General features: G+C 49.8%; 1 protein-coding gene across 4 annotated transcripts in view; it reads right to left on the minus strand.

The window, feature by feature from the left end:
- Window positions 1-449: 449 nt before the first annotated feature.
- STIM1 (stromal interaction molecule 1) overlaps window positions 450-13,214 on the minus strand; it is a 245,797-nt gene continuing 233,032 nt past the window's right edge. For all 4 annotated transcript variants that reach the window (XM_033948363.1, XM_033948362.1, XM_033948364.1 and 1 more), the window contains one exon: window positions 450-2,440. In XM_033948363.1, the coding sequence (XP_033804254.1) occupies window positions 1,912-2,440 (529 nt within the window). In that variant the 3' untranslated portion in view covers window positions 450-1,911. The remainder of the gene's footprint in view (window positions 2,441-13,214) is intronic.

The raw sequence follows: 13,214 nt of genomic DNA on the forward strand, positions 1-13,214 counted from the left end.
TGAGTAATTTGGCCTTCTTTAGGCTAACAGTTGCAAGTCAGCAACAAGTAAATGACTTGCAATTGCTAGCCATACTCCAAGTTTTTTCAGCATTATTTTTTGTTTCTAGTGTATGATGTTTGCCAATTAATGTATCTGCCCAGAATTATTTATACATGTTCATTCAGATTATTTTAGACCCCTGATGCAGGGACACATGCCGAAACATGGCCCATGCCAGGCCCCTTTGTTGCTACATCGCTACTCTAAGTACAATTTAACACCTTGATCATTTCGGCTCCTTTTTTCATTGTTTTCAGTTCTGGAGTTTTCTTCTCTTTTTTGGTTGTGCGATATCCATTCCCCATGAAGCCCCCTCATCAACAATAAGAAAATAAACTAATTGACCCAGAGCAGCTCTCTAACAGATCTAGTGTCCACCCCAGAGAAAAGGGAAGCTGAAGCCACTGTTAATAAAAGTTCCCAGAGAAATTCACTTTATTCAAGCACAGTTTTAAAGATTCAGACTTTGCAACAGTTGTGGAGTTTTCCCGCTACAGAACATTCTTTCCAGTGTTCCCAGCCTGCCTCTGGCTCACTCAACCTGGCCTATACCCAGCTACCTGGGCCTCTTCTAGGGAACATGGGAATATACGATCCCATAGTCACACACCATGACCAGTAATGTTTCTTTGTATCCCCAAAGCTTCTCAAGGGTCCTCCTTGCACTGTACACCTGCTGTCATAGAGCCGTTTAATGTGTTATTGGGAGCAAGGTTGCTTTCTTCCCTCTCCTCTATCAGTATAAAGCACCCAAGCTGTTCTCTCTTCACAAAGTGATGTAAGACCTCCACCCTTAGCTTCCTAAAATTCTCTGCAGGCTGCTATTCCATCTCCAAGTCCAACATAAAAATTATCGCAATACACTGGACGTAAGCTTTGAGATCCAAGAGTGTCATCAGAGACCAGCCCACTTCCTCCTCTGAGAAGCTCACAGGTCTATCCTTGGGCCCAATACAATATTCTGTGCAACCTGCACTTCATCTGTGCTCTGGCTACTAGAGCCGAGAATCATTATAATCATTCCTTATATTCTTATAACACCTTTATACATACAGGATCCCAGAACAAATAGCAACTTCCTAGGAGAAACACTGGCTGACTGGTACAACAGTTTCCAAAGAGGAGAGGGAGCATTATTTTCATCCTTAGATAAAATGAGGCAGAAGGAAAGAACATGGTTTGCCCCAAATCATATTGCAAGACAGTGGCATTGCTGGGATTAGAATTCATGAGTGTGAGGGTCAATGAGTTCACTGCTCCTGGGCAGATTTGTTCTGCATGTCTATGACAGGGGATTGCTGGCTTATAATGCCTTTGTAGATGATCAACAGGAGCATTCCACAACCAAAGAAATGGAAGAGAGAAATATGATCCCTACAGTAAAAGCCAACCCTCCTCAGTACCCTGACAGCACATCCTTGGGTAGCTCAGGGCACTGGAGACATCTGGAAGGAAGGAGAAACACTCTGCATCACTCGGTCTCCTCTTTCATACAGGCGGCTAGAAAGAAGCTCTTCTCCTACACAAGACACTTGGTTGGGTCTTTTCTTTATACTGATCAGAAACAGTAAATATAGAAGTTAAACATCCCCAGCACCAAAAAAAATAAAATACAAAAATAAAATCCCCTGTGGTCTACAGCAGAAAGAGAGAAGTAATTCTTAGAAGCCATGCACAGCAAAGCAAGGGCGCTTCGGAAAGGCAGGGAGAGATGGAGTGGGCAGCTGCAGTACTAAAATAAATAAAGAGATAGCCTCCATTCCCTGATAAATGCAGCAGCAGGAGGGGGCAGAAGCCCCCAGTTCTGTCTCAGACCCTTCAAGCACACTTGCTCCAAGCACCTGCCTTGCTGCTTTTCGCTTATCTGCTCTACTTTTTGGGCTTCTTAAAGATTTTTAAAGGGAACTTTTTCTTGCCCTGGCTGGAGTCGGTCTCCTCGCCTGTGGATCCGCTGTCCTCCTCTCCGGGACTCTTTTTGCTGGCCAGATGAGGGATGCGTGTAATCTTACTATTATGCTTGGACTCAGCAATAGGGGAGGGTGTGTCAGGCTCTGTGGAACTGGGGCTGTGCGATCGGGAGGAGTCGGAGGGCCACTGCCCAGTTGTAACATTGTTGATCTCACTGAGGCTGACTGACTTCTCCAGGACATGGTGTGCTGCTGTTCTCTTTGGCACCACAGGGCTGTCGGCTAGTCTCTCCTGGAAAGCACCCAGACTGATGGCATCAAAGTGCTTACTGCCACCATTAGGGGTTGGCCCACTGGTAGCAGGCAGAGCTGGCAGGATGTCCTCTGTCTGTCGGACCAGTGGCATTGACTTAGGACTGGGCATCTTAGTGGCACGATGAAGATCACTCAGATGAGGGAGGGAGGAATCCGACTCAGAGTATGTCAAATCCCTGAGAAAAAGAAGAGAGAAATTATTGTTTATTTTTAAGATTTCTCAACAACTTTCCCTTTGTAGTTAAGGCCAGAAAGAGCAGCAGGTTTCCCTGTGGTTCTTCACAGGTATGGGAGACGACTGTGCAAACACCATCCTGTGTCCGAATACACTAGGACAGTGGTTCCCAAACTCAGTCCTGGAGGCATCTCAGCCAGTCAGGTTTTCAGGATATCCACAATGAATATTCATTAGAGAGCTCTGCATACAAATCTGTCACATGAATATTCATTACTAAGTTGAGCTGGATCCAAATCAATGAAACTTAATCAGATGTGATACATTTGAGTGAATTAGAAGCAGAAATGAAACATCTTCTAGGGAGAGGGCTGAGCAACATGCATGCAAACTTTCTATGCCTTGTACTGATCATTATATTCCACTCTTGGCCATTGAAGACTCTACCCAAAAATTTATTATTTATTTATTTTATTTATTCAATTTTCTATACCGTTCTCCCAGGGGAGCTCAGAACGGTTTACATGCATTTATTCAGGTACTCAAGCAGTTTTCCCTCTCTGTCCCGGTGGGCTCACAATCTATCTAACGTACCTGGGGCAATGGGGGGATTGAGTGACTTGCCCAGGGTCACAAGGAGCAGGGTCCTGAGGTCGGAGCTTTAACCACTGCGCCACACTCTCCCCCTCCCTATATCTGTAATGACACAGCAGTCATTACAGATATAGCGTAATTGGTCTGAGTGTGTCTAAGTTTTTTTGCAGCTCTTGCCTTCTGCCAAACTGGCCTGTCTTTTATAGCTTTCAATCCTTAACCCTACTCCTCTGCTCTCCAACTCCATGACATCCTGTTTAGATTGTAAGCTCTTCCGAGCAGGGACTGTTTTCTTACTCTTTGTGACTCTGCAGTGCTGCGTGCGTCTGGTAGCACTATAGAAATAATAGTAGTAGGAAGCAATTTTACACAGAGAAGGGACATTAGATGGTATGGATTAGATCATACGTTCTGTATCTGTCTTCATTTGCTCTGTTTCTATCAAATATGAGAAAATGCCTGGTTCTGCTTCCTGGTTGAGATATCATAAGTGGGGCCAATCAAAGGCTGTCTGTGCTTAAGTGCACTGTTATTGACCATGTCCCCCTGTCATCGAGGGGAAGACACAAGAACAACATTATTACATTGGGAACAAGAATGAATATTTCAATTAAGATCAGAAGAACTATGGAGCATGAATGCCAAGATTGAATGGTGCCAATTTTTTTAGTTCTGGTACTCTTCTCTGTCCCACCGATTAAGGGGTTTTTCTCTCTGAAGATTTTCTTTAAATGGTTTTTCTTTGGAATGGCTTTTCTGTTGAGAACCTCTCTTGAGCTGGAGTCTCACGATTCAAGATCAGACACTCAGCAGCCATCTTTGTGTGGGCAGCACCGAGCACAGGAGTGCCAATTGAAAAATGTGATGATTATGAGCATTTTGGAGAAAGGCATTTTCCCCAGTCCCTGAAGCAGCTGCAAGGCAAAACGCTTGTCCACCTCGGTGGGGATAGGAGCCTGGTTGCCTTTCCACACATTCCAAGATAAGTTTATTGTTACTTCTTTAATGTTCGACACAGTGACTGCCTTGAATGAATAGTGTCTGTGAAGCATTTTAACTGTTCTATTAATGGTTTGTATATCTATTTCTCTTGTCTTTGTGGTCAAATGGAGGTTTTTATGCCTGTGAAGTTATTTGCCCTTTCTAGTTAGAAGAGGGCTTCCTTCCTAACGAGGCTCTGAGGCTTTTCCTCCTGAACACCTATGGACTTACTATAGCTGGTTTTCACAGCTTGTTTGATTAAATAGCGGGGTTCCTAGGGGTCTGTGCTATAACTACTGCTTTTTAACATAGTTATCAATGATCTAGAGATAGGAATAACTAGATAATTAAATTTGCTGATGACAAAGGGCTAGATTCACTAAGCCCACCCACCGATTGTGTCTCGACCTCTTTGTGACCCCAAACTGATTCACTAACCTTCCTCCCGAGCATATCCGCTCCTGATCCGATCTGCACATGCAAATGAGGGGAAACGGCAAGCAAAATAGGAAAGACCTCAATTCACTAAAAAAAATTCAGGCACACTAACTGGGCTGGCCGATCCAAAAATAAGCAACTGCTGTGGACCAGTCACTTGTGCAAAAACCCTGATCTCTGCCCCAACTCTCTTGCAATTCTCAAGCAGCAAGCCCTAGTCTGCAATAAGGAGGCACACTTTTCCAGCCTGAATGTTTTAAAGTTTGCAGAACAGCCAGCTTGCTCCCATCAAAAAAAAAAAAAAAGTGTTCAGCCAAGGACTTCAGTTTTATTTTGAAACTGCATCTCCTGGCTCTCTGTTCCGACTCTCCTGCCCTTGCCACTGACTCTCCGCTCTCCAGCTTGCTCTTCCCCGCAATGAGGGGCCCTGGTTTTAACCTGCAGGTTTAAAGCGGTTTAAAACTACGGCCTCACAAAGTAAAAAGTTTCCAGCTCTGTAAGCATGCGCAGACCATCTACAGGCAAAGAAGATGGTTTGCGCATGCATCAGGAACGCTCTTCAACGATCCGTGTGGTCAGTTTGGGGCATGCCTCTGATCGGCCTAATTGGCATGCGGATTGGATCTGTGAGGTTAGTTAATCTAGGCCATAGTTGTTTAAAGTCATTAAATGTGATTTGAACAATTGTCCTCCTTATCTACTAGCTACAGCGTCCACTAAATTCACAGCTGGTCTCACGCTATGGCTGCAAACCACCCTAAGGGAAGGTCAGTTCCCCCCGGAACTTGGCAAAATCATAATTACTCCCAAACTAAAAGACCCCAAAGGCCCAATAGACAGCCTAACAAATTATAGACCAATCGCTTCTATACCTCTATACATCAAACTCATAGAGGGTCTAGTAGCACAATATCTCGCCAATTACCTAGAAGACCACCACATCCTACACCCTACTCAATCCGGATTCAGAACCAATCACAGTACTGAAACACTTCTGGTTCCCTACTAGACATAGCCCGTCAGCACCTCAGCAAAGGAAATAAGCTACTAATCATCCAACTCGATCTTTCAGCAGCATTCGACTTAGTTGACCATTCCATACTACTCCAGATACTAGATGCCATAGGAATATCAGGTAATGTTCTCAACTGGTTCCAAGGATTCCTCAAAACAAGATCATACAGAGTCAAGTCAAATGATCTTCTATCCGACTCATGGTCAAACCCCTGCGGAGTTCCACAAGGATCCCCTCTATCGCCCATACTTTTCAACCTCTTCATAGCATCCCTAGGCACGGCCCTAGACGCCCTAAACACTACATCCTTCAGCTACGCGGATGATATAACCATCCTCCTCCCCTTCGACATCCAAGACCCCACCTCCAATGGACGCCTGAAAACAACATTGGAAACTGTAGAAAAATGGATGACGAACCACAAGTTAAAACTGAATGCGGAGAAAACCAAATTCCTACTACTAGAGAAGGAACAAAAACCATCCCTAACAGAACTAGATGTAAACACAATTAAATATCCAATACAGAATACTCTCAAAATTCTGGGAACACACCTAGACAGAGGCTGCACAATGCAAACACAAATACACAAAACCATAAAAAAAGCATTCTTCACCATGCGAAACCTAAGAAAAATAAGAAAATTCTTTTCCAAAGAACACTTCAAGATCATTGTACAATCCCTCATACTCAGCTCCTTAGATTACTGCAACAGCCTCTACCTACCTTGCCCAAATACTATGATAAAACAACTACAGACCGTTCAGAACACAGCTATCAGACTCATCTACTCGCTCAGCAAATTCGACCACGTCACACCCGCCTATGTAGACTCTCACTGGCTTCCGATAAAAGCAAGAACTCAATTCAAACTCTACTGCTTACTTTTCAAAGTAACCCATGGTATGGCCCCCAATTACCTGAACAACCGTCTTTGCCGCTACCGACTACCCAGATCAAGAAGAACTCAGAATCTTTTCAACTTCCCCCCTCATAATGGTACCCGACGTAAGAAACTTTACGACAGCCTTCTAGCAACTCAGGCAGCGAAAATTGACCCCACCATCACCAAACTCATGATCAAAACAACAGACATCAAAGTGTTTCGGAAAGAAATCAAAACATTTCTTTTCAAAAAACATGTCCTTACTTAATATTCCCCTCCCCAATCGCACATGCACTCTCCCCAGCAAATAACACACTAGTCATCCCCTTGAACCTCATTTACGAAAAATATCCAAACTCCTAAATAAGCATCTTCCTTAGGTATCCATTTAACCTTCTCCTAAATAAGCATCTCCCTTAGGTATCCACTTAACTGATTCCTTCAAAGTTAGGTATCTTTCTTCAGTTGCCTATATTGTTTTCCCCAATGAACCTTGTAACTACTTGAACCCTGTCAAGTTATTCTATCGATAAATCCAGATTTCTTTAGCACTCTCCAGACCAGTAGAGGTTAACTTTACGATTGGGTATATATCTAATCATGACCAGCAGGTGGAGACTGAAAACAAAACTTTGGGACAGTATATCCTAGCCCCTCCTCTCTATTTCCCTCAGTCTTCTTTCAGTCTCCAGCAGGTGTTGAGTGATCTGTACCCATCTCCCTTGGTAGGGCTGTTGGAATTTGTTTAAGGGGTTTATTGTCCCTGTTTTTAGCCGGACGGAGCTTGGACGGACTCTGTTTGGGGGTTCGTCCGACCTCGGGGGTGTCAAACCCGGCGGGTCACGAGCGGGGTCCCTCCCCCCACTTCCTCCACCTCCCCACATTTTTTTAGAGGAGCCTCAGCAATAAGCCTTGCCCCCTAAATCAAGCAAGACTATTGCTTTGAGAGCCTGTGGAGTCTGTTCTGTAAAAAAAAAAAAAAAAAAAAATCCTGAGGTAGTGCTGGTCTGGAGGGTTGTATCCCTTTAAGAAAACTGTATTTTACTGTATTTTTTCAACTAACCGGCACTTTTTTACAGCTAGGTCGCGTATGGAGCAATGAGCACTTCTAAAGGGAAAAAGTGCTCATTGTGCTCCAGACGCGAGGCACTCGCGGCCGGCCTGTGCAAGCGGTGTTCAGGCCGGTGCGGTGGAGGAGCTCCGTCGGCAGCGGCTGCAGGCGCCCAGAGCTCCCCGCCGATGGTGCCTCGCGAGTCGGCAGGGAACGGAGGAGAAGCCCGGTCTTCTCCGTCCGCCCACGGAGGGATTCCCCGAGCCGCCGACGGTCGGGTTTTTGAGGATTCCCTCTCAGCTGATATTTTGACAGCTGATGCCGGCTTGCCTGTTTTAGCGGCTGAGACTTTTCAGGTCTCTCAGCCGCTGCAGGCTGTGGAGGGAGCTGTTTTTGGCGGGAAAGACGCCATCTTCTCTGTCTGGCCCCTCCATTTTGTCTTCCACCTCAGGTGACCTTCCCCCTGTTTTGACTATGCAGGGGCAAGGTTCTGCTGGGTCCCCTGCTGTGGCAGGGAGTCCCTTGGGACCCTCGGGGGGGTTTTCTCCTGAATTTTTCTTTTCTTTATGCAGAGCCTATTTTCAGGCGGCTGGGGGTCCCGGTTGCGCCCAGGGGGTCTCGGGGGGTGGTTTTTCCTCCGCGCTTCCTGCGGCTTTGCCTCTTTCGTCTGGCGTGACGTCCCCTCCGCCGCCTCCCTTGTCCAAGCGTCCGCGGGTGTCGTGGGACGAGAATTTGTGGTCGGAGGAACGGGTCGGTCTGGAGGAGGACCTGGACCCTTCTGAGGAATTCCAGGACTCTCTGGAGGGGACGGAAGCTGGCGGCGGGTTGTCGGATTTCCCGTTCTCCAGTGACGAGGCGTCTGTGGTGCGTCTTTTTCAGAAAGATGAGTTGCCTGACCTTATTCAACAGGTTTCTTCGGTTTTGCGTTTTGAGGACGCGCCGCCGGAGACTCCGCGTGTGGGGGACCCCCTGTTGCGGGGGATCCGTACCGTTTCCCGCTCTTTTCCTATGCATCAGGATATTCGGGATATTATCCTGGAGCAGTGGAAAACGCCGGAGACGCCGTTTCGGCTGGCGCGCAGCATGGCTCGCCTGTATCCCATTCCTGAAGGGGATCGGGCTACGTTAGCTTCGCCGGTCGTGGATGCGGTGGTCTCGGCAATTTCCAAGCGGCATACCGTGCCTGTTGAGGGCGGTTCTGCCTTGCGAGATCCTGAGGAGCGCAAATTGGAGGGCCTCCTTAAGCAAAATTTTCAGGTCTCTGGCTTTGGGGTCCAGGCGGCTATTTGTGGGGGACTGGTCGCTCGCGCCGTGTTTCGGTGGGCGGAGCGGGTCTTGGATCGAGAGTCTGACGACTGGTCTCTGGTGGATCAGGAGGTTGCGAAGATTGAGATGGCGGCCTCATTCCTCTCGGATGCTCTCTATGACTTGGTGCGGATCTCGGCTAAGTCTATGGCTTTTGGCGTGGCCGCAAGGCGTGTGTTGTGGCTGCGCGCTTGGGCGGCGGATGCTGCGTCCAAAGCTAAGCTTACTAAATTTCCCTTTCGGGGGTCGTTTTTGTTTGGAGAGGATTTGGATAAGTTGATTCAGACTCTGTCGGACTCGAAAGTTCCCCGTCTGCCGGAGGACCGTGCCCGCCCGGCGTCTCGGGGGGGTGCGGCCCGGGGGCGTTTGCGGGATTTTCGCAAGTATCGCCCTGGGCGTGGGGCTGCTTCTTTCCAGTCTCCGGGATTTTCCCGGGGTCGGTTCTTCCAGCGTATGCAGCCCTTTCGGGGGGCCCGTCGGGGGGCAGGGAATCCCTCCGCCGGTTCCCCCGCTTCCCGTCCTGCACAATGACGCCTTGCCGGCGCCCCCTTTGGTTCCGGTGGGGGCCCGGCTGCGCGAATTTTTCCCCAAATGGGCCGAGATCACGTCCGATCAGTGGGTCCTGGAGGTGGTGCGGGACGGTTATGCCCTGGAGTTCGCCCGCTCTCTACCGGATTTTTTCCTCGCTTCTCCATGTCAGACTCCGGGGAAGACGCAGGCTTTTCGCCAGACCCTTCAGCGCTTGCTAGATCTCAGGGCAGTTGTTCCGGTGCCCCCTCCGGAGTGGGGCACGGGCAGGTACTCCATTTACTTTGTGGTGCCCAAGAAGGAGGGGACTTTTCGGCCCATCCTCGATTTGAAAGGGGTCAACAGGGCTCTCAAGATTCCCTCTTTCCGTATGGAAACTCTGCGGTCGGTCATTCTGGCGGTTCAGCCGGGGGAGTTTCTCACTTCTCTCGATCTGACGGAGGCCTACTTGCATGTTCCCATTCGGGCCTCTCATCAGCGTTTCCTGCGCTTTGCGATCTTGGGTCGGCACTTTCAGTTCTGTGCGCTTCCCTTTGGGCTGGCCACGGCTCCTCGGACGTTCACCAAGGTGATGGTGGTCGTCGCGGCAGCCTTGCGGTCGGAGGGCATCCTGGTACACCCCTACCTGGACGACTGGTTAATTCGGGCAAAGTCGTTGCAGGAAAGCTCCCGGGTTACTGCTCGGGTGGTGGAGTTTCTCCGGTCGCTGGGCTGGGTGGTCAACCTTTCCAAGAGTCGGTTGGTCCCGGCTCAGCGTCTGGAGTACCTAGGGGTGCTGTTCGACACCTCCTTGGGGAAGGTCTTCCTCCCAGAGGGCCGGGTGAGCAAATTGCAATCTCAGATTCGCCTGCTTTTGGCGTCCCGGTGTCCTCGGGCGCGAGATTTCCTCCAGGTCTTGGGGTCGATGGCGGCGTCCCTGGACGTGGTGAGGTGGGCGCGGGCCCACATGCGTCCTCTCCAGTATGCTCTGCTCCGGAGGTGGTCTCCCCAGAGGCACGGGATGGATGTTCCGGTTCCCCTGCGAGGCTTGGCGCGCTGCAGTCTGCGTTGGTGGCTCCAGACCCCTCACCTAGTTCAGGGGGTGGGTCTGGATCTCCCGCAGTGGACGGTGCTCCTGACGGATGCGAGTCTCCTGGGTTGGGGGGCTCAGTGTTTGGGTCACTCAGCCCAGGGCACCTGGTCCGCGGAGGAGGCCGCCTGGTCGATCAACGTGTTGGAGACCAGAGCGGTCCGTCTGGCGCTGTTGGCTTTCCACTCCCTGTTGCGGGGCAAGTCGGTCAGAGTGCTGTCGGACAATGCCACGGCGGTGGCTTATGTCAATCGTCAGGGGGGCACCAAGAGCACTCAGGTGGCGCAGGAGGCGGCTCTGCTCATGGTTTGGGCGGAATCCCATCTGCTGGACCTCTCGGCCTCTCACATAGCCGGAGTAGAAAATGTTCAGGCAGACTTCCTCAGTCGTCACTTCCTAGATCCAGGAGAGTGGTGTCTCGGCGCCGAGGCGTTTCAGTTGATAGTGCAGGCTTGGGGGCAGCCCCTGATGGACCTGATGGCCACGGGTGGCAACGCCAAAGTGCCCCGCTTCTTCAGTCGTCGCAGGGACGGTCTGGCCGAGGGTCTGGATGCTCTGGTCCAGCAGTGGCCAACGGAGGGGCTGTTGTATGTATTCCCTCCTTGGCCGCTGGTGGGCAGAGTGCTTCTTCGCATTGTTTACCATCCGGGTTTGGTGGTGCTGGTGGCGCCGGATTGGCCTCGCCGTCCGTGGTATGCGGATCTGGTGAGGCACCTGGTAGCGGGTCCTCTTCCTCTGCCTCTCTCGGACGACCTGCTGATGCAGGGTCCCATTCCCATGTTCGACCCGTCTCCCTTCTGTCTTACGGCGTGGCTCTTGAAAGGGGTCGCCTTAGCAAGAAGGGATATTCCGACAAGGTGATCTCTACACTGTTGGGGTCCCGGAGGCTTTCTACCTCTCGGGCTTATGTGCGGGTTTGGCGTCTCTTTGAGGAATGGTGTCGGGCGCGGGGAGTGACCTCTTTTCGCGCTTCTCTGCCTAACATTCTGGAGTTCTTGCAGGACGGTCTGGATAGAGGCCTGGCTTGGTCTTCTCTCCGGGTTCATCTTGCGGCCCTGTCGGCTTTTCGAGGGTTGGTGTCAGGTCAGCGTTTATCGGCTCTTCCTGATGTGATTAGGTTTTTGCGGGCGGCCAAGTTGCTTAGGCCTCCCCTACGGCCCTCGGTTCCCTCTTGGGATCTTAATCTGGTGCTTTCTGTATTGGTGCGTCCGCCTTTCGAGCCGTTGGACGACTGTTCTTTGAAGGACCTTACTTTGAAGGCGGTCTTTTTGGTGGCCATTACTTCTGCTAGGCGTGTTTCTGAGCTGCAGGCTTTCTCTTGTAGGACTCCCTTCTTGGAGTTTTCTAGGGAGCGGGTCGTCTTGCGGCCTGTTCCTTCCTTTCTGCCTAAGGTTGTTTCTCCTTTTCATGTCAATCAATCGGTGGTTCTCCCGGTCTTGGGTGGTCGGGAGGGCTCTTCTGAGCAACGGCAGCTGCGCAAGTTGGATGTCGGTCGGGTCCTTCGCTCTTATGTGCAGCGGACCCAGGAATTCCGGAAGTCCGATCGTCTCTTTGTCCTCCTGGCGGGTCCTCGTCGGGGAGCTGGCGCTTCTAAGGCTACTATTGCGCGCTGGATCAAGGAGACGATTGCTTCCGCTTATCTTCTGAAACAGCAGCCTGTTCCGGAGTTTCTCAAGGCTCATTCCACTCGGGGTCAGGCGGCTTCTTGGGCTGAGTCGTCGCTCGTGCCTCCTGTGGATATTTGTAAGGCTGCGGTTTGGTCCTCCTTGCATTCCTTTGTTCGTCATTATCGGGTTGATGTGCAGGCGCGTCGGGACGCGGTGTTCGGTGAGCGTGTACTGGTATCGGCCCTTCGGGGGTCCCGCCCGTGAGGGGACTGCTTTGGTACGTCCCAATCGTAAAGTTAACCTCTACTGGTCTGGAGAGTGCTAAAGAAGGAGAAATTAGGTTCTTACCTGCTAATTTACTTTCTTTTAGCTTCTCCAGACCAGTAGAGGTCCCCACCCTGTCTGTTGTTGTTGTTGTTGGGGCTGTTGCGCGGGCAGTTTTTGGTTTTTTGCTGCGGGTTCTAGTATTTTTCTAGGGCCGGGGAGAATTGAAGAACAGCGGCTGTGGCTCGGCTGGCTTAGCTGGCGAGCTGTGGGGACATTCTTCCTTCGGGAATTTCTCCTCTGCATTTTCCAACAGCATTTTGGGTTTTGTTATTTGTTACTCCTTTCGGAGTATTGTTTTTTCTCTCTGTTGTTTTCCAGTTCTTGGTTCTGCTTGGCTATTCGGCAGACTGAGGGAAATAGAGAGGAGGGGCTAGGATATACTGTCCCAAAGTTTTGTTTTCAGTCTCCACCTGCTGGTCATGATTAGATATATACCCAATCGTAAAGTTAACCTCTACTGGTCTGGAGAAGCTAAAAGAAAGTAAATTAGCAGGTAAGAACCTAATTTCTCCATCTTATACTTGTATTTCTATACCACAACATGTAATTTACTTAAATCGTTGTAATGTAATTCTCTCAGTAATGTCCTGATCTTTTTTAACTGTAATCCGCTTAGAACCGCAAGGCACAGGCGGAATAGAAATCACAAATGTAATGTAATGTAAATCGCAAGAGGCTCTATTGGGAAGCTCCTAAAGCTGTCTTGTGGGGGGAGATCCTTGCTTACTCCAGCAGAAAGCTAAAACGGCACAATCGTCAGGTGCTCCGATTGGAACGCCAGGTTCAGGATGACCGTTGCCGCTAAGGGGATAATCCCACCGGAGTAAATAGGGCGCTCCTGATGGCCTCGCAGCTGACATTGAGGGAACTTCTCCATGACTGGGCTCTGAAATCTTTGGCTTATTATAAATATCAACTGTATTTGCATGCTAATAAGAGCGGGAAGTTGTTGGCTAACCTAATTCGGCGTGCTA

The sequence above is a fragment of the Geotrypetes seraphini genome, chromosome 6 (assembly GCF_902459505.1).
Source record: "Geotrypetes seraphini chromosome 6, aGeoSer1.1, whole genome shotgun sequence".
NCBI classification, from domain to species: Eukaryota; Metazoa; Chordata; class Amphibia; order Gymnophiona; family Dermophiidae; genus Geotrypetes; species Geotrypetes seraphini.